The 27,924-nt window shown below is 37.6% G+C and overlaps 1 protein-coding gene across 3 annotated transcripts; it reads right to left on the bottom strand.

Moving 5' to 3' along the window:
* Nucleotides 1–2,703: 2,703 nt before the first annotated feature.
* On the bottom strand, nucleotides 2,704–27,796 carry WDR44 (WD repeat domain 44). Of its 3 annotated transcripts, none has more exons than XM_084534700.1 (20): nucleotides 27,629–27,796; nucleotides 21,119–21,152; nucleotides 17,729–17,803; nucleotides 16,609–17,242; nucleotides 15,826–15,956; nucleotides 15,636–15,728; nucleotides 14,605–14,741; nucleotides 13,604–13,687; nucleotides 13,195–13,301; nucleotides 12,085–12,236; nucleotides 10,555–10,693; nucleotides 10,395–10,459; nucleotides 9,102–9,215; nucleotides 8,148–8,270; nucleotides 7,343–7,534; nucleotides 7,070–7,171; nucleotides 6,591–6,706; nucleotides 5,013–5,140; nucleotides 4,194–4,325; nucleotides 2,704–3,788 (listed from the first exon to the last, which is right to left on the bottom strand). In XM_084534700.1, exons 1-20 carry the CDS (start codon nucleotides 27,703–27,705, stop codon nucleotides 3,697–3,699), a joined length of 2,727 nt encoding a protein of 908 aa, XP_084390826.1. In that variant the 5' UTR covers nucleotides 27,706–27,796; the 3' UTR covers nucleotides 2,704–3,696. The 3 variants fall into 3 exon arrangements, with proteins under 3 accessions (XP_084390826.1, XP_084390825.1, XP_084390827.1); XM_084534699.1 differs by having other exon boundaries at nucleotides 2,704–3,791; nucleotides 27,629–27,795; XM_084534701.1 differs by lacking the exons at nucleotides 21,119–21,152; nucleotides 27,629–27,796 and adding an exon at nucleotides 18,404–18,483 and having other exon boundaries at nucleotides 2,704–3,791.
* Between the last annotated feature and the right edge of the window lie 128 nt (nucleotides 27,797–27,924).

Here is a 27,924-nt window from a genome sequence, read left to right on the forward strand (position 1 = left end):
AAAAAGCCTGAAATGTCCTCAGAGCAAGCACAGAATTGATGACATATCAGAAACCACAAGGGGATTTCAGTGCTTTGCATTGTGTGTGCTGATGTTGAAAACCCACAATATCAGGGTGTGTGTGAACAGCTGTCCAGGCTACTTTGACCTGCAGCCCGAGATTTGAAGGGAAGGAAGGATGATGGAATATGACAGAAATCTTTTCACCCTGGAGATCCAAACATTCCCACAAAAAAAGCTTGGACTGGCAACCCAAGATAACAGAAAATACATATATATATATATATATATATATATATATTTACCTATTTACATGACTTTCTAGACAGTTAAAATCTTAATGACATCCATTCCAGCTTTCCAAGTCATCAGAGACATCTGCACCTGCCTGGCTGATCAGAGGGTGAGCAACAGCACCAGCTCACAGTGAACAGCAAGGAGATACACTGGAAAGTATAACCAACATGGGTGAAGCAGCTCTCCTGCCAGCTCCTTCCCTAGGTCAGATGGACAGAACAGACTACAAGAAAACAAGATTTGCAAGGGACATCATAATAGACTAACAGCAGAATCTTCCCCACTTATCAGTAGCATTGTGACGTGGAAGATGCACTAAGGGACACTCAATTTTTTGGGTAATAGACATTAGCCTGTAGCTGACACTAATATAAGATCCAGAACCCTATTTATGGGACTCTGGAATCGGCTCTGAAAGCCTCTGAGACAAGCTGAAGGGTTAGAAGCAGGTTTAGGATTTCATTTCTCATGAACCATTCAAAGTAAAAGACACTCATTATCATTAGCAAATAATCCCGTTTAGAACTGCCTTCACTGGTTAACCGTGGGCCTTTTTATCTCCTTCAAAAGGGCCTATCCCAGAAAAACACTTAACTAAGTGACTGACCTTAAGCAGGTGATTAATCCCATTGTTTCACTTCATTGGGCAGTAGCCTGCATTCCTGCAGTGAACCTGCAGGACTCAGTAACCCAGATCCAGACATATTTTGCTGGGAGGGAAGGGGTTATAAATGCCTTTACGTCTTCCGTTTCCTCACTTCACAATTTCTGTGAGGTAAAACTGTGGTATTTTAAGGCATTTCAAGTGGTTCACGATTTAAAATAACGACAATAAAAAGGATGCAGCCTTGGAATCACATCTGCGCATTTACCCTTCTTGATAACAAAGCCAAGGGACACGCTGCTCTGGGTTCAGAAGTGAAGAATTCCTCAAGCAGTGCTTTCTGTGTAGCTCATGCCTAATGTCAAGCAAGAATGGGAAAAACCTACGTATTTGATAATCTGATTAGACACCACTTGCTTTTTCCTTAGCTATACACTGCACATCTGGTGCCCCAGAAGAAGCCTGATTAAAGCACTGGCACTGTTACATGCAAGGCTGGATATGGCAAGAACAGCACAGTTTGGACTCTGTTGTCAACTAGGGTTTAGCAGACCTTAGCTACTACTATTACTCCTTCTGTGCCATCTGTCCTGCCTATTGACTTGTGTCACCTAATGCTGGATATGTCAAAGGCACTGTCAACATGAAACTGCTTATTGTTGGCTTCTCCACACCTGTGAAGGAAGCATACTGCAGCTGGGTAGCAGTAAATTAATGCTTACTTATGCTTAATTTGAAGTCCTTGCTGTTAAAGGACCGCCCTCTGCTGACTTACACAGGATTGCACAACCACAGCTCAAAGACGGGAGAACCATGAAGTCCAAACACCGATTTTCCCAGAAGGGTGCAGTCCAGGTGAGTGCTTATCTCAGCAGGGTCTCACTGCTGCTCTGCATGCCAGGGCTGCTGTACAAGGTGGGGCCAACTCACCTTGTGCAAGGCAAGCTGGGGGGCCAGCAGGATCTACAGGATTCTTCATGAAAGCTGTAGCAAAGGGGTGGTGTTTATACTATATAAAGCAGCTTCTTTGCTTGCATGTCACTAAATGTGTAGCATCTATACCAAACTTCAGAAGTGTCTGAGATTAGCTCACAGGAAACTGTCAGTTACAGTCATCTAGATATATAACCTATTACAGAAACTCATTGTCACATACCAAATATTTTACGTAGTTTAGATTCTAATGTATGGCAGGATTATTCTTACACATTCCTCTCTATTGTGTCAGCTGTCAACTCCGTAGAACTCAAAGTAACAAAACCAAAATCTTGAGAGCTTGTTTTTGTCTCATGTACACAAGCATTTTCAAATCTGAGTTATACTTACTCCAAGTGTGCCATCTGAAAATAATTTTCTATAGCACATAACATTTTTTCTACTTATTTTGTCAGACAATGTACCCCTTGCAACTCCCTTTCTTGTACTGGTACAGTCTTACACAGTCATGGTCGAATTCTCCCAAGCAAGAAAAGAATTAAAAGAGAAGGACTGATTTCCTGACTTTCCATACCTTTGTTCTTCCACTAATGGAAAGGACAGCTCTCTTTACACACTTTTGAAGTCTCCTCCTTACATTAAATTACCATGTAACTACTCTTTAACTATGCTTAAAAAAACAGCTTACCCATTTCTAATACACTATTCCCCATTATTTCAGAAATAAAGTTGTTAAAAAGTGACAAGATCAGACAAAGCAGAACTCCAAAGTAACAAGTGAATGCAAGACAATGATGTGAGAAACTGATCAAAGTTATTTAGACAAAAGGCGAATTTATGAACCAAAATGGAAAAGAAGCAACAACTTCCAAGTGTGTGACCAAGTTTAATGATACATCTGTTCTCTGAAACACTTGACCATCAATAACATTTCGTGGGTTATGATGCCCAGAATGTTACTTCATAGGTGTTTTATATGAATATTTACAAAGACTTTCAAAATTCAGTGGCACTAAACAAATAAACAGGAACTTAGAACTTTAAGCTACAATGCTTAAAAAATGTAAACAATTTATTTTACAGAGTTGTAAAATATAAGAATTTTCTAATGCAGCTTAATTTTATCTGGAAGGTGAATATATCCTGGTGCCCATGAACAAGGAATGAGAGAATTCTTTACACAAGTATTGTGCTCCAGTGTGCAAAAAAATTATATATAAGAATCTAAAGTCCACAACAATTAAAAGACAACAAAAATTTTCACGTCCTGAAGTTCAGAAATTTATAAAAACATTTACACATGGTTGCTGACCCACTGATAACTTGCATAACTTAAAATTCTGAACAAGAACTACTACAAATTCAAGATCTTTCTCAAATGGATTTTTGTGCAAAGATCAGACAATCATTCAGCATCTTTTCAGCCATCCCTCCCCTCCATCCGTCTCCACTCTCACTCCTGACATCTAGTGGCCACAAGCACCACTATATTCTTCTTGATATATGTTCAAATTAGCGCATGTAACCAAAAGGCACACACCTGTGTGAATACGTTTTCGTGCAGAAACCTGTGCAGGTTCACAATTACATTGCAAATATCTTTTTTTTTTTTCCCCCAGAAAGTTTAGATTCTAATGTATGGCAGGATTATTCTTACACATTCCTCTCTATTCTATAAGCCCAGGTGTTAATAGGTACACTGCTTTCCAAGGATCCAATATTTAAGTAGCCTTAAAATAAAGATTTTAAAATAAATCAGCCGGTAACATTATTACATTAGATACTTTGCTTTTACCCACATTATTTATGGAATTTGAATCCCATAGTACCATAGCTTTATGCTGTCAGTTGCAAAATAATTAAGATACGTATTTCTTTTTGTTAATGAAGACTTTGATTGCTCCAGTAAAGTCAGCTGATAAAAGCACTTCCGTGTGATCCATCTTCAATGCTCCTTAAGGAAAGAGAATAAACTGTTATTTCTATTTAACTGTTATATATATAAATATAAATATATATAAACGTTATTTCTAACTATTACTTCAAGAAACATCTGCATTTCTAGGAAAGGGACTATTACATTATATATGTGGTAGAGACAGACATACCTCATAACAGCTCAGATATAACAAGAATACACCTAAAGTACAAAGAGCACTAGCTATGCCCCTCACTTCATTTTCTCTGTGATTTTAAGAATGCAAGAGCTGTCAAAATGTTCCACTGCTAAGTCACAAATATATCCATGCTCCCTACAAGGACTTTTGTTCCAAAGCCTCCCTCCCAAACTGAAAGTAGTTTTCTTGTTTTCCTTCTCATACCATGCTAACAAGCAGAGATCATCGTAAATACCTACCAGAGGGAATGGTATCTGCTGTTTCAGAATCTTCTCCTTTACTTTCAGCTTCTTGCTTATCAGAAGTTTCCAGAGATACCATCAAGCCAGGATTGGGAGCAAAAATCGCAGATGTCACCACTGCATTGTGCGCTTCAGAAAGACAACCCAATTTTGATTACATTGTTTCAAGGAATTATTAATCTTTACAAGAAACAGCAAGCATACATTTCAGTAAATATCCCAGAATACCAGTGCTAGTGGAACCAGGTAAGCTCATAATTCAAGGAACAATTTTCATTGTTTTACAAGATTGAGGATCTCAGCTCTTTGAAGTGCCCAAAACCAGTTGTCAAGAACTCTGAAGCACATTTAATATAAACAGTCATGCATTTTCCAAACACTTGGGTATGGGGGGCATGGTGGATAAATAGAAGAGAGCTGCATTTTTTTCTTTCATTATAGATTTTAAAGAACAATAAGAATGTTTGCATTTGTTTGCAAAGTTACTTTTCCATAAAGGATTTAAGCGTTGATGAGCAATCCATTTCTGCCAGTGATACATTACATTCATTTAGAATCTCTGACTGAAGCTACTTTGCCACTTGCCATCCCAGTCATGCATCCCAATCTCATGCATCATTTTCCTGAGGACAAGGTTTTCTGACAGAGTCCAGTTATTAAAAGCCCACAACTTAATATCACCTTGCTTTTGGAATGCTAACAAGTTGTTCAAACTAAATGAATAGCACTGCCAAGCAAATTAAAACAAGAAAAATATTTTTTTAATTTTTGAAATCATATAAGCTTTGATAAAACAAAGATCAAAAACTGATTTACCTTTAATGCCTTCCCAGAAGTCATTACGGTCTCTTCTTACAGACGTAAACTTGCTCAAGTCATGGTAGGTACTCCAAATATAAACATATTTATCTTCTGAACCACTTACAATATACGTAAAGTCATGGCTAAAGATAGAAAGAAGAAAAAAAACATTACTTTCATTGGATGTTCAAGCAACTGTTACAACGGCACTTCAGATGACTTGCAACTTTACAAGTGCAGCCAGGCTAAGTTCACAACTCAAAACTGCTCCTTTATCTTTGAAGACTGTATTTTTTGATCTGCAGTCTCTAAAAAAAGGTATATATAAGCTTCTTGATAAAAGAAAAAAACTTTGAAAAAACTGTTCTTGTGAATAAGACAACTTCATAATGGTGCACAGAAGCCATTCTCCTGCAGCATCTCGTATAATAGGGTAATACTAGAATAGAATAGGGTTAAATTAAACAGCTATGCTCAACAACAAAAAAGTGGCATAATTTTTAGGCACAATTTGCTTCTGAGTCTGGGACCTGTGTGAACACCTGAGACTGTATAACAGGAATCGTTTGCAATACAAATTATGGGCAGAAAAAAGTCCACACAAGTGGAAGATGAAAGGCATTCAATAAGACTAACCAGATGACTAATACACACTGACAGAGACAAAGCCACACATGCACTCAATATATATATTGATATAATATATATCAATATATACTCAAGTATATAATTTACTTACTATATACATATGCTACTTATCAAAACTAATACCATGCTACAGTCTTGTAAGTAGAGATGACTTAATTTGGGAAATTAATCTTGAGCATGGGTCTGCACAAGATAACCTCCAGAGGTCCCTTCCAACATCAGCCATTCTGTGAAACACTGAAACCATCTTTAAGCTGACCCAAAGACCACCAGATGACAACCGAGATTAAACCTACTATTATTCTCCTTAAACACCACCCTCCTGTGCTCAAACATCTAGCTTAAAAAGATAACCAAGCGTTTTTCCCCTTCAACTTCTAAAAGGCTCAAAGAGAAGTAGAGTAGATGTTCTTCTCCCCTTCTGCCCTTCCTTTTTCTATCCTAAAAACTACTATTTCTGCGACAGTCACAGCAATACACCCAAACTGAGAAGAACATCTTAGATAAGCACAGGGAAACAGGAAAAAAGAATTCAAACTCAGATTTTCAGGCTGTTTCCTGAGAGTTATGATACATGGGGTTACTAACAGCCTTGAGCAATATTTGGGTGACCAACAACCAATCTACAACACAACAAAAGTAAGGGCATTAAATGTATTTACCACAGAGGAGAAAGAATACAGTGTTCCAGCCCTACCAGCTGCAGCACAGTTCTTGTAATTAGAATGATCATACTGTCAATATAAAAGGATTCACTCATTTATAGAAGGATCTCAGCCCATAGGCAGTTATGTCATTCTTGACCAGAGCCTGCAGTTACCTTTTTATTCTGAGCTAAGTGACGTTTCAGAGACTCACTTTCATACCGAACTAAACGGGTTATTCAACCAAAAGCCTCTGTACTTCATCTATGGTATTTCCAAAATTCAAGAACTCCTGTCTTACCTAAAGCTGGCTTTGATTTGGCTGCTACTGTTGACATAGCCTTTATATTTCATAGATAAAGACAAATCTCTTAGGTCATACAATCTGATTCTGGAATCATTTGATGTGACCAATATCTAGAAAAGATAAGAAACGTAGAAAAGAAAACCATTAGCATGCCCAAGAAGGAGCAACAGAGTTAATTGAAACAGTAAGAATTAAAAAAAAAAAAAAAAAAAAAAAAAAATCAGTGAAAGCCATCTACAAGCATTTTCTCAGTTTTGCATTAATCACAGAGTAAAATGTCATTTAAAAAATGTTTTAACACTATTCAGCGTTCTGTAAGTGTAACACCAAAGAGCAATTTTGTTTTAGGAGTCTTAGAAGAATCTTGATTTAAGCAAGTTACAGCAAATAGCTTAGCTGAGCAAGCAAAACAAACTTACTGAGCATTAGATATAAATGCCAGACTGATCCAAAGTTGCACTGAAAAACGGTACCTTATTTTCCCCGGGCAAAGGTTCAATGCCAGTAATTTTTCTTCCAACTCTATTTCGGCCTCTAGTAGAACGCACATGAATTTGTGTATGGTACTTCAAGTGCTGAAAATAAATTAAATTTTATCCTGATTTGAAATAATCATGTAAAAACTTCAATTTCAAGCTATTTTGCTTCAAGTTCTAACAGGTTTGATTCTTTATAGGTAAATTATAAGCATGACTTTTAAATCCATTTGTTCTTTAGCATGAGAAAACGGTTTCAAAACTTTTTACCTCTGTGTCATAGAAGATGCATCTTCCATCATATGTGCCTATGACTGCATATTTGCCATTCTGACAGAAGTTGGCAGCTGTAATCAATTTTGTCTGCCCATCTACTTCATTCCATAATGCCACTTTTTTATCAGGAATGTTCCAGAGTCGAAGTTTCCCATCCAATGAACCACTTAAGAAGTACCTGTCATCCTGAGAGGACACACTGCATTAATCTCAGCTTATGCTATGAACATGCCCTTGAAGTATTTCCTTAAAATATTCCCACCCCGCTTTGAAACCACCTCTTATCTAGAGCCTCCCAAATTAATTGATTATGAAGTTTCAGATTACTGAAAAGACAATGTTAAAGTTACTGGTAAAAAGAGTTCAGTTTCTTAGAGATTTTAGACTGAATACGTTTAACCTTGTCAAAGGAACAGAAGTACTTCAAGTTAGAGAATTGTTCACTGTTACTTTTTATCCTCTGAACATAAGTTAGAAAAATACTAATCCTGTCAGGAGCTCAAAGTTCCCTTCAGAGTTCCTAATGCATCTATTAGTTACATATGAATAGATTCAGGGAATGCCAAAAATGCTTCTCTCCTTCAGTTTTATTAATATTAGGAAGCTCTGTATGGTTAAACGTACATTTCTGGAGATGTTTGATGAAGATCAACACACAGTTCTGGAACATTATCTAATGGGGATATTTTTGAAGTGTACAAATGCTGTTATTCAATGTGCTTTTAAAAATCAAAAGTAAAGGGGGAAGACTTGTCATTTCAAATTCTGTCTCTAGAAGAAACAGGGCAATTACACTTACCCTTGGATGGAATGCTATAGCAGTAACAAAGTCTATATGCTGGAAACAGCAGAGACATTCTCTTCTTGATATGTGCCATAATCTGACAGTTTTGTCCATAGAAGAAGAAAGCAGGAAGTAATTCTGTGTAACAAAAGAATTCCACGGTTATTAATAGGCACAAACGTAACAGAAAATACAGGAGCAACCTGATACTGCAAATTTTGGCTTGCATTGCAGTGCCTTGTACATGCTTTCTTGCAACTGATTAATACGTTTAACAGTTCTAGTTTAACACTGGTTCACTGTGATGCAAAAATTTTCTTTACCACAGTATTTCCAGAGCATTGACTGTAATGCAGTATAAAAGAGAGGGTTTTATTGCAAAATAGTCTTCAGAGAAGGGGTTGAGAACCTCTCCTGCCTAAGGTCCTCCAACCAGACTGAATTCTTAAATAAAGTGACAAGTCTTCCAATATGAAGAATTACCCAAGTTAGCTTCATGTGAAACATTTCAGAAGTACAAGAAAATTTTCTAGTTTCTATTTAGTACAAGGTAATATATATTATGTTTTCAATAACTATAGAATCTGTACATTTTGCAAAAAACAGTGAAGTATATGGAAATCAAGAAAAGCAGTTAATGCCATAAATCAGAAATCACAAAATTGCTCAATGGAAATTCTTTTCCTCTCCCTCTAAACAATTAAGCTAGCTTTAGTAGTGAATACACAACTAGTAAAAAAAAAAAAAGCTAGTAATTGTTACTAGCTTTTTTTTTTTCAAGACTTAGAGAAGTCTAAGAAGTTATTCATTTTATCAGTTATTTCAGATGCAATAAGCAATGTTTCTAAAAACCTTTTCTTTTAAATTCAAAAATTATTTCATATTGTTTATAAATATAGTTCCAATGACATTTGTCAAAAGAAAACAATGAAAACACAGAACTGTGATGTCTCTATTATGGTGCCTTACTTTAGACCAGGAAAGATCAAGAAGATCTGCTGTGTGGCCTTTGTATTTGCAAAATGGTCGTTGACGAAACGGGGCATTTTTATCATCTGGGTCTTCATCAACTCCACTGCAAATCTATCAGATAAGTGTTTTGAAACATTAGAAAATGTCAGTTGGAAAAATTAAAAGTATAGCATTTACTGCTAACAAAATCTACAGGACCAATATGAATTTGAATAACTACTCCTAGAAAAGTTAAAATAAACACTGTCCTAATAAAAAAATAAAACAGTCATTTTCAAGTACAAACGCGCTGTGAAACATCATCTCAAAATGCCAAAACAAAGCAGCTCTACACTGTCCATCAATACAGCTTTTATTCAATGGGATAAGCTTGACAGCAATTAAAGCAAACAGTTGAAGATAAGTTTTTGGAACAGAGCATACCAAACTTGAAAGTGCATTTTGATTTAGAAAATAAACTGACGTATTTTTCAATATTCCTAGTGCATATCAAGAACGTTAGCTTCCTAATAAAAGCGCCTTCCAGAATAGACAAGTGCAAAACAAAACTAGGAGTTCCTATACTAAAGCTCTCATGAAAAAAAATCAAAACAACAACCCTGCTGTGTGTGGCATATTCACTTAAGGGTAAGGAAAGATTCCCCACCACCAAGACAACACATTAAATAACGCTACTGCTAAAAAACTTTACCCCCAATTTTATTATCTTTTTCTTACATTACTGAAAACCAAAAATAGAAAAATCCTGATTATGTAGATTTTAATGGCAAGCTTACAAAATATCTGAATACAAGTAACCATGTCCTAACTTTTGGTATGATATGTTCCATTTAATTCTATACAGATGTGTAAAGAACATCATGTTTTAACAGGCTTCTGAGTATCCTATTATTCAGCTTTCCTTTTCTCAGAAAAGGCATCAAGTCAAATGTTAACTCCAAGTAATGCTCTAAGACAAAACACTAGGTCAAGAAATTCGATAATGTTTTTTCCTTCTTTAGTATTTAATTCTGAAATCTACTCTGAGGAACGAGTTAGTTGTCAGAAGGTCACAGCGAAGTTAAGCAGATTTTGTAATGCATTGAGTTTAATGACTTTTTCTTGCTTACATCTCATATATACGGGATAACAGTATTCAACTGAGGAAATCTGTTAATTAAACAGTTTGCCCATGCGTCAGGGCAAAAATTCTTTAATGCGTTTGGATGAAGTGACAACGAAGATTTGGCATTGCAGAACAGTGCAACTTCTCCCCCCACCTCTTTCCCTCTCAATATCTAATATGCATACCCCTGCATCAGTATCAGACTTCGAAGAATTCAGACTCTCTTGAGATGGGGAAGGAGAAACACGGCCTAGAACAAAGGCAGAAATTCCATGATCATCTCTATGTTACTACAAAACTAGAATTTCTAATGTTTTAGAGCTCTACTAATATACAGAAAGATACCTTCTGTGTTGTATTTCATTCGCATATTATTAAAGTAGTCAAAAGCATTTTTTAAAACCCATATTCTCACTACATTGTCCTGTCCTGCAGATGCAAGTAATCGACCACAGTGAGAGAATTTCATTGTCCAAACAGCACCCTGTAAAAAACGAAGAGATTGTAGTTTAAGTTAAAGTGCCCTTTTCCATAGCAAGAAACCCTTCTAGAATATCCACTGATATGATTTAGGACACATTATCAAGACACTGAAAGGTAGTTGTTAAAGCTTGTGGACAGCGTAACAAGCTTTGCAAAAAATAGTTGAAAAGATGAAGCATATAGGGAAGATTATTCTGTAAGAGAGGAGTTAAGGAAGCTCGATGTTGCCACAGCATTCTATGTAAAACTGATATGCTTACTAACAGTCAGCAAGGCAGGACTTATTTGCAGAAGTAGCAAGTATTTGTAGCTGTGCTTGAAGTTACCACAAGCTGCGTTATCTCTTTTTTTTGAGTAATCATGCTTAGTTGCATTCTGGCACCCAAACCAAGTGCTACGTATATATAAATTAAATGAGCATTTCGCAAAGCCTGTGATGACAACAATTATTTTTCCAGTGCCAAGTTCAAAAAGTCAGCAACCAATAAGAACACAATACTGCACAAGCAGTATTCAACCTCCTCTTTGTTATTTAATGAACAGCTACGAGGTACTTGATTCCACCAACCTAACTTTCTCTTAGGATACTTTTGGGTAATTTTCTAGGTTTTAAGAAGTCAGCTACCGGCTTGATGGAAACCTTATACAGATGCATTACCTTCAGGACCAGAAACTTCAGTTTTGGAGGGCAAGCTTGAACTCTACAGTCAAACTGGTTACTACAGGTCATTATCCTTGGTCTAACAGTTAAAGATAAAGGACAGCTTCAATTGCTGTTACACAGCTGCTGTCAGAAGTATCTGGGAAGTCAGGAATACTACAGTGCATTTCAGACTCTGCAGGGGAGCATGCACGCTTCAGTGATGGATGGGTAGTTCTGCTGCATCACTCTCCACAGTTGTCCTTTTGCAAGCATCACACTCCAGTCTCTTCCATCCTTATCATTCCAATGTATATACCCCATTAATCTCTCCCCACTTTTGCCTATGGAACCAATGTAGTGTTTCAGTTCAATACTTACAGTCAAATCTCTGTTAAGCAAAACAGCTTATTTGCTGCTGATTGGTTCAAACTCACTGCTCTGTGCTCAGTTCTGGTAGCGAATCATAGACTACTCAGCCTAGATTTGTAATTACAAGAACCAGAAAAACAAACTCTTCTGAGGAAAAGCTCTGGAGAATTCCTCATGCCTAAGTATGTGTAGACTACTGTTTTTTTTTTCTGATGATCTCATCAAATCAGCTGAATTTCCATTTCTTGCCAGATGCGGTGGTTTTGCCATGCCAAAATATTACTTTTTCGGAATGGAAATTTCAAGAAGAAATTTGACAGTTATTTCTGAAGGTCATCAGAAGAAATGAAAAAAAGCCACAGAAGCAATTTGAGACATACCATATGTTCCCCGCTGAGATCCTGGACAACTTTAATTTGCTCAAAATCATAAGGTCCCTTGAAGCCATGTGCTGCTTTGAACTTAACTGGTCTTGTATATGGCATCCCTTCATCATCGCTGGAAGAAGGATCATCTTGATCTGTATGGAAGACTAAGAGGAACACAAATTTGGAAGTACATATTGCAGCATACATTTTTTCTATTAGAAAGCATTTGTGCCAAAACATTTTGGTAGCAAATCAGTCTTGAATTAGCAACTTTTGATAGGCAATTTTAAGATCTTAAAGCAAAACAAAAGTACTGTTGCATCAAGGTCTAAAAACACATTTACGCTGATTTTACGTTACAGTATATCCAAACAGTCAACACTAGAAGTAATTGCCATCATTTTTTGTTCTGCCCTGTTTCTTGCAACAAGTTTTGCATTCAGCACATCCTGTGGTTAGCAATTTCTGTCAATTTAATGCATGCTGAAAATCATCCATTTAATTGTATTGGTTTCTATGTGCTGAAATGGCCAGGTGGTTTGACTGTGAAGCATAAGAATTGCAAAAACAGGTGGGGCAAACAGTCAGCGGTAACATAGAATTCTAAAGCACAGCAATTCTATAGCACTTATCTCAGGCTACGGTTAGACTGGCTTACTGAAGTATCATATATGCCTGAAAAAAAATAATGGTGAAACAAAGGGAGAATTCAGTTGTAGCTAGGAAAACTAATAGGAGCTCTGTTTTTATGAGAATATGGAATTGACTGTCAGAAAACTCTGATTTCATTAAAGCAGTGAAGACAATCCCAACTTCTTACTTTGCTGGAATAACTTCTCAAAAAGTTTGTTTTCATATCCAGACAGCTTTCTAACAGCATAAAAAAATACAGTATTTAACTGATTTAGCCAAAAAGGTCATTCACCAGCTACTATACAAGAATTCATTCTTGTAGCCTGATATTCTCGAAATGCCTACTCAGCTACAAACTTTAAGAAGCCACATCATTATCAACTGTACGGTGGTAGCATACAGTGGTAAATGCCCCTCAGCCAGCTTCGATTTCAAGAGGCGTGAGGATAAACAGACTTATTTGCGGAGCATGGAAACAGTGTCACTGACCTTCATCTCGAACACTCTTGACTTTATTTACAGCGCGTTCACCATATTCTTCAGCAAGGTGCTTTGCTCGCTTTACAGATTTGCCGAGGAATTTTTTCAGCTGGGTCCTTAAAAAGCAAGGAAACTTTTTCAACACATAATACTGGCAAATTCTTATTTTCCCCTATTATTAATCAATAACTTTGTTTTGAAATGCAGTATTACTGTTTTCCATTATTGCTTCTAAAAATAAGCATTTAATTTGCCAGCAGTCATGTAACCTTTAATTTAACTGCAGAACAATGGGCTTACGTAGTTTCAGGTATCACTTGTACCTAAAAGTGAACTTGTTCAGAAGTGAGAAGGGGAACTTCAGGTTACTAAAATGAAATCTGACATTTCTTCGTAGGGACATGAAACAATATCTTACGTTTTCTGCTTTAACCTCCCTCCATCAGTGTCTGTTTGCTGCGTCTGTATTTTGTCTTCATCGTCAGACTGGGCTGCATCATTACTAGGAAACACAGAAGTGATTGTTGTTTAGTATAAAATCATGCTAAATCTAAACTGACTGAAACATCAACAAAGTAGGATCTTTAGGATCCTACTATCAATGAAGTAGGAACTTTAGGATTCCACTTCATTCTTTCACATCACATATCAGAAGTATACGGACACAATGTTAACCAAGTGATAAAACAGATCTTTCAATTGTTAGGAATCTTGATACTAAAACTGCATATATTCCCTAGGTACCAAAGATAGTTTCATAGAAGTGAGCTTTTCAATAACAGAGCAATGGAAAAAAAAAAAAAGAAAAAAGAAATTATCTAATTTATAATGCACTTATTTTTAGGCATTAGGAAAAAAATCCGGTTTCTTGATGATGAAAATCAGGAAAGCATGTCAGTCTAGATATTTTTTTTAAACCAAGTTTTACAAATAGAATCAGTTTTAAGCATCAGAAGGGCCTAATGCTCTGCCGAGAAAAGGAAAACCCCCATGTAGTCAGCTGTAATGATCACAGATCTCACAGCACCACATTCTACTAAATTAAACACTGAAAAGCTTAAAGGAGGAGGTAGCATGAGCATAATAATTACTGTTTGTATTCAAGTACTTTAATTCATAAGGGAAATGATAATATTTAGCACATTTAGTGCTAACTGCAGTTCAGTTGGATTTTCAGAGATATTTCCCTGAGAGGCGCACATTCCAGTACTACCATCAACTTTTAGTTAAATTAGAATAATTCAATAAACAATTCTGTTGCCTCAATAAATAAGCTAGTTCATAAAGAGCTGGGAATTGAACGTGCAAATTAGAGACAGATTGATCAGGGATCTTAATTGCATAAGAAGAGTCCCCATGCATGCAAAAACAATGAGAGCAACAGTATTATAAAGAGCTGAAAGCTATCATCATTCATACCTGACATATTCCTTAGTTCTCCTCATGATATGCAAAGTGAGGGGATTAATGCCTGTTGGCAACTTTTCTTCTGCCAAACTCAGGGGTATTTCTTCACCTGTATCAAGGTTTTTTATCATTACACTTGCTAGAATTTCCTATGGAAAAAATAAGGTGTAAAGTCAAGATGAGTTGATTAGGCTCCAAAACCTAGAGCAAAACAGAAATCATCTGGTCTTACACATTATATTACAGAATGATTCTCTAATTCATTATATTTTCTGAAGAAAGTTCAAGCTAAATTTGCCTTTGGCATGTTAGTGCAAGTGCTATCAACCACTACATGTAGTGAAACAATTACATGTCGTCACAAGCTTCAGTTTCATAGATCAGAAGTGAAGCTATACTGACATCAGACACTGCCTGACACCTTCCATGCTAATATGTAATTAAAAGATTTTGAATACCCTTTCAGATATTCTAGCGGCTGTAGTTTAGATTTAGTCGAAGAACCTTTACCTACAGAGAAAGAGTATTTAAACCTAGCAAGCAGAACACAAGAGTAAAGTGTTTTTTTGGAGCATGAGTATACCTGTTCAGCAGTAATAAACCACCCACAAACATACACCAATAGAAACTGGCAACAGTTTGATAACATCACTAGGATTATTGCAGTTTATAAACTGAACAAACTATTTCTTAATATTAGGAAGGTCATTCTCTTGTTGCTGACTGCTTCCTTTTTCCTATGCGTGAAAAAAATATAAAGTTTCCTGGTGTTCCCTTATGTTGAATCTTGTACAGCTACAAGCACAGACTCGTATCATCCCATATCTATTACACCTCATGCTTTCAAACACTAATACCCCAAATGACTCAGGAACTATGAAGTCTTTATGTGGACAAAGTCAGCATGTTGTCCCTTCTACTTGAGCCTTTAGTCACAGCATACAGTGGGTCAGAAGGCAAGAGTGATGTGACTATACCATTTAACTCAGACAGGAAATTGCAAGCACAGAAAAGTACTATGTATAGACCACATTTATTACTACCTCATCTGTGAGCTCTCTTCCAGAATTAGACCTCGGTCTTTGTGGTCCAAGTACTTCATTTGTTGTTTGACCATCAGCTGCTTTCCCATTTTCCTGAAACGTTGCAAATATAGAATACATAATCTCTAGTATAACAACGGAATCAAAGAAAATATTAGTTATTCTCAGTCTCAGAACCACTTCCCAATACCTGTGCAGTGACTATTTTATCTCCACTAGTTGCACTTGCCAAATCCAAAGAAGGCTGAGAATCCTTGGGCATGCCTTCTGTTGCTGTAGCTGGAGTTAAAAGACCACCAGCTGTGAAATTCTCTCGAGGAACTGGAAAGAGATTCATATCAGGAAGAAGAGCATAAAACTAGCCATGGACAGGCTACACAGTTTACTGGAGTCCTAGCATAATAGTTTAACTCCCAAGCACCCTTTCTGGCAAGTTTTTGTTTGTTTTTATACCAACCACCACTATAGGTGTCTCATCACTTACATATTTCATACGTAGCTGGATGCACAAGCATGGTTTCACACCTAGTTCTCTTAAATTTTATTAAGAAACTTTTTTTTTTCCCTTTTGATCATTTTTCTAGTAACCTAGAACTACTCGTTTTCATGAAGCCTCAGATTACACCTTGACTTGTATTTCTATGCTAATACAGATTGCAGATACTTTATTGTAAGATACTTCTGCAATTGTATCACGTGTGTTTTTTTTGTTTGTTTTGTTTTGTTTCTGCATTACTGTGGCAAAAGTAGCTATTTTGGTAAAATGTGTCTGTACGCAAGAAAGTCCATGAATTAGGAACATTTGTAATGCAAAAGGGTATTTTTACCTTGTAAGAAGCTAAGATTGTTAAAAGACTTTTTCCTCTTTTTACAGGTCAATTAAACTGAAATCACAAGATTAAATGATTCTCCACTCAAAACACAAAAAGAGTAACCATGTAGACACCTAAAGCCATTTAAATTGAATACTTGCCTTCTAAAACAGGTTTTTGCACTTCAAAATCCAGTTCACTCTTTTTTTTCCGGGGTGGTGGAGCTGGCCGTGCAGGTGGTGGTGGTCTTGGTGGGGGAACATTTGTTGGAGGTGGTGGTCGTGCTGGAACAGGCTTCTTTGTGCTAGCAACTATATCAGGTTCTACAGTAAGCTGCCTTGGAGGTTTTGCTGGAGGCATTTCTTCTGTTGTATGAAGGTCTTTGGTAGATAAATCTGAAGCCACTTGCTCTAAAGCGTTTGCCTCTTTCTTCTCTGTTATGTCCTCATTTTTTGATGTTTCTTCTTGTGCTTCAGTTTCATTCATTTTATGGTCAGTCATATTTGTTACTTCTGTTAGTTTATCAATTTCCTGTTCCTCAGAAGTAAACAAAAGCTTCCCAGACTTCAGGTCAGTGTCCTTACCCATACTCTGACACATTGGTTCACTTGGATCTTCTTGTAATGGTATTTTAGCTGCTAATACTTCTGGAATATTACTAATGATACCTGCTCCAGCAATCCAAGCATTTGTATCTGAAGTTGGAACACTCAGTCCTTTTCCTCTAGTACCTAAGGAATCATCATCCTCTAGCTGCTGTGCCTTCTGGCTTTCTTCTATAATACTGTCAATAATCTAAAGAAATGAAAAAAGAAATTCTATTGTTAAACAGCAGGCACTCCTGGAGAACACTTACCAGTTGGTCTGTACAATACCCACAAAAATCCTTCCACTGAAGAGTTGCTTTGCATTCAAAATACGTTTTGCTTAAAAATTCCGGAGATTAAAACCTAGGTGCAGAAATAGGCATATCTGAAAGATAAAAGTGAATAATTTCCACTCCTCTAACTTAGTTTGAGACAGCTGGTTCTGTCTCAAAAGCTGTTCAACCCTCCAAGCTCTCACACACTGATACATACGATCCTGTAAACCACACAATTTATCACTAATGAATCTTAAATTTGTTTTCAGAATGCTTAGCTTGATATTTACACTTTAGATGAACAATCTCACGTTAACGATGAATTCTAACCTCTGTCAGTTTTCAGATGACAACTGATTAATGTTATTATTTAGTATTTCTTGTGTGATGATGAAAAAGTAAAGCAGTATTTAGCTAACCTCTTTTGAATCATCTTGTTTCATTTCTTGTACAAAGGTTTCATTTCCAGCTTTGTGTAGTTTGCTGTCTAGGTCCTATGAAAAAAAAACACATGTAGAAGGTAGTAAGAAGTTCTTCAATAAACTGATCTGAAGTACAGCTACAACAAACTAAATAGTGTAAGGAAAATAATTCTGCAGCATTTTCACCCGCTGTCATATAAACATGTACAGTACACAGAAATGCACTGTACACAGGAATATTATTTCACACTAGTGCACACAGAGTCAGCCTGCACACTAAACAAAAATGCAATTCAACATTTGGTGTTCTACCTTCTCCTTGCTACTGTTGCAGTGTAGGGAAATCTGATGGAACAGACTCCAAGATAAACATTAATATTTTTCCAAATAAGATTTCTTTTATATGCATAAGTTCTATATATTTAACAGGTTGCAACCTCAACTGAGATAAAACTGAAGGTAGCATGAAATTTAGAGAAATACATGTAATTAATAATCTGGAGGAAATAAAAGCTACAAAAATATTTTGCTGTTTATCAGGTTGTGGGAAAGGATGCAAGAACTGTATTATCACCATTTATGACAGAAACAATTAGAAGTTAGCAGGTTAAGATAGGCAGATCTATCAAGTAGTCACAAAAACGCCTTTGAGGTTCTGACATGGAATCTTACCTTCTACTACAATAACTATATCTAGCACTATTTTTGCTATCAGTCATCTTCATGCAGATTCTTCTGAAATTTATATAAACTGTAGCAGAACAAATGGAATTACTAGATTCAAGCAAAAAAAAAAAAACAAGAACATTTTCAGAACATTTGGATAAAAGACTGCATGAATATTCAAAACTGAGTATACCATTTATAGTTTCTATATGTATCATCAACACTACGAGTATATTACACTAGTGATGTGAAGTCAGTTTGCAATTTAAGAAGCATAGTTTAGAAGTGTATAAATAGCATCAACACTCTGGCATATCCTATCAAATGAAGAATAAAAGATTTCACTAGAAGTGGGTTTGTGTGCCAAAATAAAGCATTCAGTCTTTGCAATTGATTTAATTACTTTTTATTACGCAAGACTTAAAGCTATCATCCTTAGGATAAGCAGCCCTGTGAACAGAAGAATTAGACTACATATTGGGCATGCTAGGTATGGAAATCTATACAAAGACTTAAAACAGGTCTGAAAATACCCTAGCTGTGAGTAAAAATATTCAACTCCCAAAAAATCTTCTGTTCAGAGAAGTAGTTTATACCATAGAAGGGTAGTGCTTTAACCAGAAGCCTACCTTAACCTCAGTTAGTATGGTCTATTAACACATTCATCATATGCCTTCTGTTTGCATGTTTGGGTTTTTTTTTTTTGACATTGCCTGCAAATACTATATATAAAAGCCGTATCAAAAGTGGAATTTGATAGAAACTCTGAGGTTGGAAGGGACCTCTTGACTAATGGAGCAGCCCAGAGTTTGTCTCACAAAAGAGAAGGACTTCTCATTACTTGATCTAAAAATTGCTACCTAATAAGCCAACAACTGCTCAAAAAATTAAGGGAAAACAAATGTATCTTGACCAATTCCCTTAGCTGAGATACAGAATTGTTGTTCTTCTACTCCTTCTTGCCAACAGATATAGAACTCTGATAATTCCTGCAGAGGTCAGCAGTCCTCAGCTGTCACCCCACAATGTTAGAGCCCACAGAGATTAACTGTTACCATTATAAAATATTTTTGTTGGGCTATTAATTTAATTTAGCTTACACGGCTTTGGATATACACAAAATAAGTTATTCTCCATATTAAACATTTAATTCACGTTTTTCAGTGAGTATTTTACAAGACCTCTCCTTTTTTGACTTTGAAAGATTTTCTGGCTACGTAGTGCTGACAAAAGATGTTTCTTCTAAGATATTCAGCTAGTCAAAAACTTTTTATAGCATATTAACACACACTAATGTTTGGGGAAAAAATACTTGTAAACATTCACCTTTTAGAGCTTTGACCTCTAGAAATGGAATATCACGCAGAGACAGCTGCAGTTACAGAAAAATTCTTCTTTCCTGTCCACTCCCTTCCCCACCTTCCATACAAAATCTTTCTAGTGCAAGTTCTATTTTGCTTTATCACTAAAAATCTGTCTTCAAAGATATAACTTAAATACTGAAGTGTAACCAGTGCCTACAGTAGCCCATTGTATTAATTTCTAATTTTGTTGACATTTTATCTCCCACACCTGTTAAACTTTGGACTTAAGAAATAATTCTTCCCCACTCCAAGACAAACTATACCATTAGTCACACACTCACTGAACTGATATGGTACCAATAAGAGAAGGAATTAATGCTTCAGCTTCAAAAACAGCTAAACAAGTGACTTAGGAAGACACTTACAAAAAGAAAAAACTATAACACGCAAAACTTTATAGCTAAAAATTCTCCACATTTCAGTCAACAAAATTTGACATTAAAGTTAGTTTAACTGCAATGAGTTTAGTCAGAATGATAGTTACGTTTCCTGAAAGGTTTAAACATGTAATACTTTACAATTAAAGGGATATTAAGTAGAACACAAAATAGGGGATAAGTCTGTTCCACAAGAGATACCATAAGATATTGTATCACTGTAAAAAAAAGATTATTGATTTGCTGGCAGCTGGAGACCAGAGTACTATAACTTATTTTCTAACACTGCTGACAAGTCATAAACACTTATTTTGTGCGACCAGCATTTTTAGGACAGTGTCAAGTCTTCTTTACTCCATGTGAAAGTATTGCATAGTACCACATTTGGCCCTTCTGAGACAGGCAAATGAGTGTTATTTGTACAATGTTCCAACTCTTCACCTATTTAATGTGTGTCAGATTTCAGCTGCACTGTCACTGTGCACAGATGCAGCATACCAATTACCTGCGTGGGAAGTGGCAATGCTGTCTCAATAAGCTAAATATAGTATTTTATTTTCATATAACCTAGAGGGGAGGCTTTCTGAAGTATACACACAAAGATTTTGCTTGTTTTGAAGACTGAAGGGAGCAGACTCAACTATTTCAGATAAATTCTGACCAAAAGAACAAGTCCTGCAGGAACTTACTTCCTATTCACAAATCACCTGAAAGAGGACAGTCTAGTAATTGGGTACAACTCAATTGTATTTTTTATTTTTTTGGAATAAAATTAGCTTCATGACACGTTAACATACTGTAAATAAAAGTAAAGTTGGAACTTCAAGAGATGTAAGCCCAACGGTTGCTCCCTACAGCAAGGAAAGTCTACAATTTCCTGTCTGTGTAGATGTTAGAACTACCATAGCACAACTACATTAGGTGAAAATGCTTAGCACTATGTTCATCAACAAATATTTGTCTGATTTTAAGAAACTTACCTTTAACACATGGGATCCAACTTTCGTTGGTGACCTGTTAGAAAGAAAAGACAGACTTAAGTACAGCTCCAAGAAAAATACATCTCTTAACAGTAAACTTCATATTAAACAATCTCTAACAGAGTCTTCCTTTATGGTTAATGTATACTTGATGCTTCACACAAGCAAAGTGAATGCTCCTGATACTTCTCTCTTTTACAAAAAATGTTCCACATAGAGGTAAGTGCCCAACTAAGATGCACAGATCTACTGGAGGCTCTATAATCCCTGACAGTTTCTCAGCTCAAGTTTCTAGAAACCGTTTTTCTATCACCCTTTTCTAAACTGATGCTATTCCAAGCAGACATTGAAGAACGTCTCCCATTATAGATAATTTAAAATCAGCATGTTTATACAGAAAGCACAGGGTGGACACCAAAATGGGAAGCAGAAGTACAAACGCCCTAGTATCTTGCAAATCAAGTGCCTGAATCCTAATCTGTAGTGTCAACATTATCATAGACATTTTGCTTTTCAACATCTCTAGTAATTGAAAACTCTTGTTTCTAATCACAATGCTGAATGTAAATATAAGCATTTACATCATGAAAGGAGAAAAGCAGTTTTGCACTGCTTACTTTCCAAAATGCATACTCTGAAGCAGTTGAGTTGCATTAGCATCCGCTCACACACAACCTCTCATATCACTAATCACATGCAACAAGGTATCAAAGGGGACTGGTATCAAATAATTACTTCTCTTCAGATCACCATGCAATCCCATCTGTGAACTGTCAACCTTTATTATATCCTGAAATTGCATTTTCACGAGATTTTCAGAATTCTAGAAGATACTTAAGCAATGACTCACTTGGTTTATTATGTCTACAAGATCTTACGAATACATAAAGAAGTTTGTCAGTCACAATCAGGACCAAGTTACAGATTACAGCCTTACAGGTTTAGCACTAAATGTAACTACAATCTGGAGTGCAAAATCATCCCAGGTAGCTACCAAGGTCAGGGACATTCAACAATTTGTATCATCTTGTACCAACCAATACAGACAAATACAGATTTCAGTCTAATTTGACCCTCCTGACTCCAAAATGATGGCTTTAAGAGACAATATCTTCTGAAAAAGACATTCTTCCAACTAGTTTTTTAAGAATTTTGGTTCTTTTTAAATTATACTTTACTGTTTGAGAATATTTTAAGGCAACAAGAAAAGACTACACTTGTACAGCAGAGTTAAGGAAAGCACAGAGGATTTGTTTAAAGACTATGTTATGTGTAACTAATTTAATCTCTTAAACTGGTATCTGTGCAGATCTTGACATTTAAAACACACAAGATCTGTAACACAGTTTCAAAGAATGCTCCTTTCTAGAAGGTACTGACCACAGTGTGCAAAGTGAGCAATTGGTATTTTGACCTGAAAAACACACCTGTCTTTGGTCTCCCATAATAATATATTGCTGGGAAAGACTAGAACCTGTGCTGAATTTCTTGTTACTGAAATATTTTCAATTCTACTATCTACTCTTGGATTTCCACAGAAACAGAGGTCAAATTGTGTGTCAGTTCATTAAATACACAAAATGACTTCAATAATGAAACACGTTTTATAATTACTACATTAATGCCTAGGCTTCAGCAAGCACATGGTCCAGTTGTACAAGGTACTGCTTAGATGTTACAACCTAAATAAAGTGCAAATCCCTACTTCAGTTTTCTGACACTTCCCATCAATTAGCACATCGCTGCCAGTACAGGCAAATCATTCCTCCAACTGGGTAACAAAAAATGCAAGCTGCAAAAAGACTGAAACAGATGTTATTTCCCATTGTTTTACTCAGATGCATTACAACAAAGCTGCTTAGGGGATAAATGCTAGAGATCACAGGTATAGAATATAACTGTACTGATTGCTTGATTTATTGAGTATATAAGTCTAATGTTAAGGTAAAGCTTTGCCATTTAAATTACCATGCTTTGAAAACATTGCAAAGCTTCCATGACTTTGGCAATGCTACCACTTTCAGATGCGTTCATAATATAGCCACGTAAGTTCAGTGGCTTCCCTGAAAAATATTTTGGCCAAAAAATTTTCAGCTATTCAATATCATTCTCTTAGTCACGATTAGTTGCTGCTTATGCGCTATTACATTTATAAAGAAAATAAGCCAAAGAGCAAGTTTGGTAACTGAAGTATCTTACAGGTCAACACTACTCCGCAATGGTCTCGCCTTCCCAACCATGTGAAGTTACCAGCCTTCTTCCCATTCAGTTTTACGTGAAGGCCAATAGTTTTATAGACACTGCATCTGAAATTCCTGCCTGTATGTGTTTCTGCATGTAGCAGCAAAAGTGTTTGAAAAGATTTTCTATGAAGATCAACAACCCAATAACCAAATACTGATTTTGCTTTGAAAGGTCTGTGGCTTTACAGGGTTATCAGGTAAAACATAAAGACTGACACACCACAGAAAATGCAAGAACTTCATTTTGTTTTCTCATATGATTGTTCAGTGAATAATATGATTAAAACTTTCATAGCAACAGATTTTGTAGATTACACTTCAAATAAAATGCTTCTAGCTTCAGTTTTCTTATGATACCATTGTAATATCAGTTTAACAAAGGGAGAAGTTCAAGGTTATCTATAAAGATTAGGCAGTAGTCAAAGAAAAATCCTATTTCACCCGCTCATTTCACCTGAACAAACATAACCACATGTCTGACTAATATCTAAGTCAAACAAACTCCTGTAGAACTTTTTTGTATTTCTTCAGCTGCAAAATTCATCCTAATGCTGACCAGACTACATGAGGCTGTCTCTCCCACTCGTAGCTCCAGCCCAGTACCTTTTCCAACAAGTAACTCAATCTTTACTAAGCTTCACATTTTCAACTTCTTGTTGCTAAGTTTTGTGAGAGAAAAAAAAATAAAAAAATAAAATACATTTAGCCCTTCAAAAAACAAACCCAGTATGCTAAACGATTCCCGTTGGTCAAACTCCAGAACTAAACTGCCTGATTTCCTGGGAGGATTAACATTGTTACAAAGAAAGCCTGGGAACAGGCAGATGGAAAGAGATTCAAAGGGTATGGACAGTTGTTGCACCTTGTACAGAAGATACAGGCTCAACCTCAGCCAGCACAGTACTTACTGGTGTCCTTCAGCTTGCAGAGGCACACCATGGTTTCCTCCCTCTAACTCAAGGCTGGCCTGGAAGCTACAATTATTCCTGAAGCTGCTCTCTGTGGTAGTCCACACCTTCTAAACCACACCGAGTCACTACTGCAATGCACTGTTTGAGCTAGCCTTGGAAAGCATGTGGGATCTTCAGCTAGCTCAGGATGCAGAAACCTATCTGCAGTGCTGCAAGGCACTACAGCGATGTGACGAGTGCTCCACTTCCTGCTGACTTCAGTTTTGTGCACTGGCTAACACACACACACACACAAAGTTGTGCTAAACATGTCTCATGTATAAACAGGGCACACCTTAACATTATCCAGCTTCCTACAGAGAAAACTCATTTCTTCAGGAAAAGTGTTGAAACATCTTTAGAAAAACAGGACTACTGAAGTTAGAATTAAGAATTTAAATTTCTGGATGTACCACACGATATTTCTCTTTACCTACACCATCTCTTGAATCTAGTGCCTTTTATTTGGTTTCTTATAACAAGTTTTTAGGATAAGAGTATAGCAGGAACAAACTTACTCCTTGCTATTAAGTATATGATATTCAAACTAATAGGTTTGGCTATTCTTGATTTGAGTGGGTAAAGTGCTTTTCCTATATATGAGATAAAGTCAGTCACGCCTGCATCCAAACAAGGGAGCCTTACTTCATATTCTCTTCTCTCAAAGCTGACATCCTTCTTCATGAGAGACCCAGAAATTATTAGAGGCATGAAGACCTTTTCCATAGTTACCGTCTTTTGAAAGCAGAGTGATAGAGGTTGAATAAGGGCATTTTCTGTCACACTACCTCTCTCTCCCCAATTTGTTGACTGTACAACAAATAGATGCCTTCATTGACTGGTCCACATAGGCACCTTGGTTTCTTTTTCACTAGTTATCTTAAAAAGCTTTCAGAAAGGGACATTGCTTTTGACCTAGCTATCAGTAAGATGGACACTCTCCATATGTCATGACAAAAGCAGAGCTACCCACAAAAGGACAGATCTACCTGCAGCAGACGTGAAGGATATAGGCCTCCCCAGAGGCAAAACAATAGTCTCCAAACATCTCATTTAAACACACTTCCCCTTACAGAAGTCATCAATCCATGAGCTACCTCAGTTCATTATTATATGACAAACATTTTGTAACAAGTTCTGTAATTTTTTACTAATTAATCCTTGTAAAGCACCAGTTCATATGCGTATGTGAGGATGCAGATACGGTGCTTTCCTTGAGAGCGAGAGTTTAATCTTTGGAAACCCAAACTGCAGGTGGGAACTGGGAGCTTACATCTAACTTGAAAATTCCATTCTTGCATATCACAAGAGATAACTAGCAAAACAATTAAATAGCAAAGAAGTTGCCGCTTTCAGAATTTCTGTATCAGCAGTTAGTAAACTTCCCCACACAGGGCAGAAGGGAGGAAGCTACCAAACCCACAATTTTAATGAGGGCAAATATATCTACACTACTTTGCTAAAAACTGGCCGTAACATGCTGCAAAATCAATTCCCAAGTCATTTTGCTGATATCAGAATGGTGAATGCACAAAGAAAAACCTCTAACTGCAGAGGGTCACATGAACTTGTTTTCAGTTGTCCTTCTTCCCATGAGGTTTTGGGTTGTTTTTTGTGGATCTCAACTCAGTACACATACAGGTCTCAAAACTACAATCTACAATCCTGCTTCCAAGAAGCATGCAATGGAAATTTGAAATTAGCTCTTAAGAAATCTCAGAGCTTATTTAGAGAAAATATTCTCAATATTGTTAGTAGAGATTCAATGTCAGATGAATAACAGATTCAGTATCTGCACTGCAAAGTAAATCCTCTGAGATTAACTCCTTCCTTGACTCAAGCTGACTGATCTCTATCAAATTGAGTCAACGATGCATCCTTATAGGTTATGGAAGAGCAATACAAAACCAAAAAGCATCTTCAGTTTTAAGTTATTAACTTCATATCAAGTTCTGCTTAGATACAGGTGGGGGAAACTTTCAAGCCTGGACATATGGCATTATTTGTATCAAATAAAAGGCAGGATATGCAGTCAGGTCAGATTTAACGTCTCTCTTGAAGCAAAAGATGTTTCCTGCTTCCCACTTCTGCTTCTAGCCACACAATCCCACACCTTTACCCTCTCCTGTCCCTGCCCTCCCAGATTCTAGCTGTTTTAACTTACTGAATAGGTTTTGCTGTTTCTAGTTTTCAGCTGCTTTGAATTCCTGAGTTAAAGCAACTCAGGAGTCTGATGACCACTACTGCCAGGGCAAGGTTAGCTGGAGCAACACAACACTTCAGCAACAGCATGCTGTTAATTTGGCTCACCATATCTTGCAGAACTGTGTGCCAAGATGTGCTTTTCATGGTGCTATGTAAAAAGCTAAGTTCAGAAGAGCTTTGATACAGGATGTGGGAGTGAGCAGCGCAGGTCTAGTTTTTCCTTTGTTCAAGGCATCCAGCAGCCACTGGCACACAGATTAAAATGAGCTCTTAGTCAATTATTAAAGCTTCAAATGGCTGGATCCCACAATCCATATCTTATTGCTCTTCAAACAACCTACATGAAACCTCATCTTGCGAGATCAAATGATGGAGAGGTTTGGTCCAGGCTGCGTGAAAACTAGAACCGATACAACCCATAACCTGTTTTAGCACAAAACCAGAAAGATATTTATAAATTAAAGAAGAAATAATGTGTTTTACTAACATTAACAATGTAGTGACGCTGTTTGAGGTAACAGCTCTGAATCTGCACTATAAAAACGCTGTTAAACTCACCGAAAAAAACCCACGCTTGCATTTCACAAGACACGTCAATGCAACGCTGTTAAAAACAAGTGACAGGGTGCACCAGAAGTTGTTTTACGCACAGCAACAGTTCGCCTGTTGCTGGGGGAGCCTGCTCTCTCCTTTTCCCCCTGAAAGCTCTTTTATTTTAATCGCGCTCCAGAATCAGTTCCGCCAGCCCTTATTTCATCACACATCTTTTCCAAACCTTACGTGTCGCTGCCCCAGACGGGCCGTTACCATCTCACCAACACCACGCCTGCTGCCAGCCCCCAAAAAAGCCCCCCGAGAGCCACCCCAGTCCCTCGCATCCCCTTGCCTGTCACCTCACCACCCTCTCAAGCAGCCCCCGGTCGAGCAGGGCCCCCCAACCCGGCCCAGCACCCTGCTGGGGGGCCGCAGGGCTGAGGCAGGGCCACACCGCCCCGGGACCCCCGCACCTCAGGCGAGGGTGCGGCCGCGTCCCCCTCCCCTAGGGCCGCGCTGAGGGCATGGAGGGAAAGGAGGGCAGGGCAGGGTATGGCAGGGCAGGGCAGGGGACTCACGGCGTGGGGGAGGCGGCCGCCAGGTGCACGTCCTCGGGCGCGTCGTAGAACTCCTCGGTGTCGCTGTCGGAGGCCATGGCGGGGCCGGGCCGCACGGAGCGGGGACCGGGCCGGGCCTGGCGGGGCCGCCGCCACCTCGGGGCACGGCGGGGGAGCGGGCGGGGGCCGCGGGGCTCTCGCGAGAGGGGCGGCACCGCCCTGTGCCGGGCGGAAGGGCGGGAGCAGGCAGTATGGCGGAGCCGCCTCCCGTCATGGCGGCTCCCCCTAGTGGGGCTGTTGGGCGGGGCGCTGCGCCC

This window comes from Aythya ferina (assembly GCF_964211825.1).
Source record: "Aythya ferina genome assembly, chromosome: 13".
Taxonomy (NCBI): Eukaryota; Metazoa; Chordata; class Aves; order Anseriformes; family Anatidae; genus Aythya; species Aythya ferina.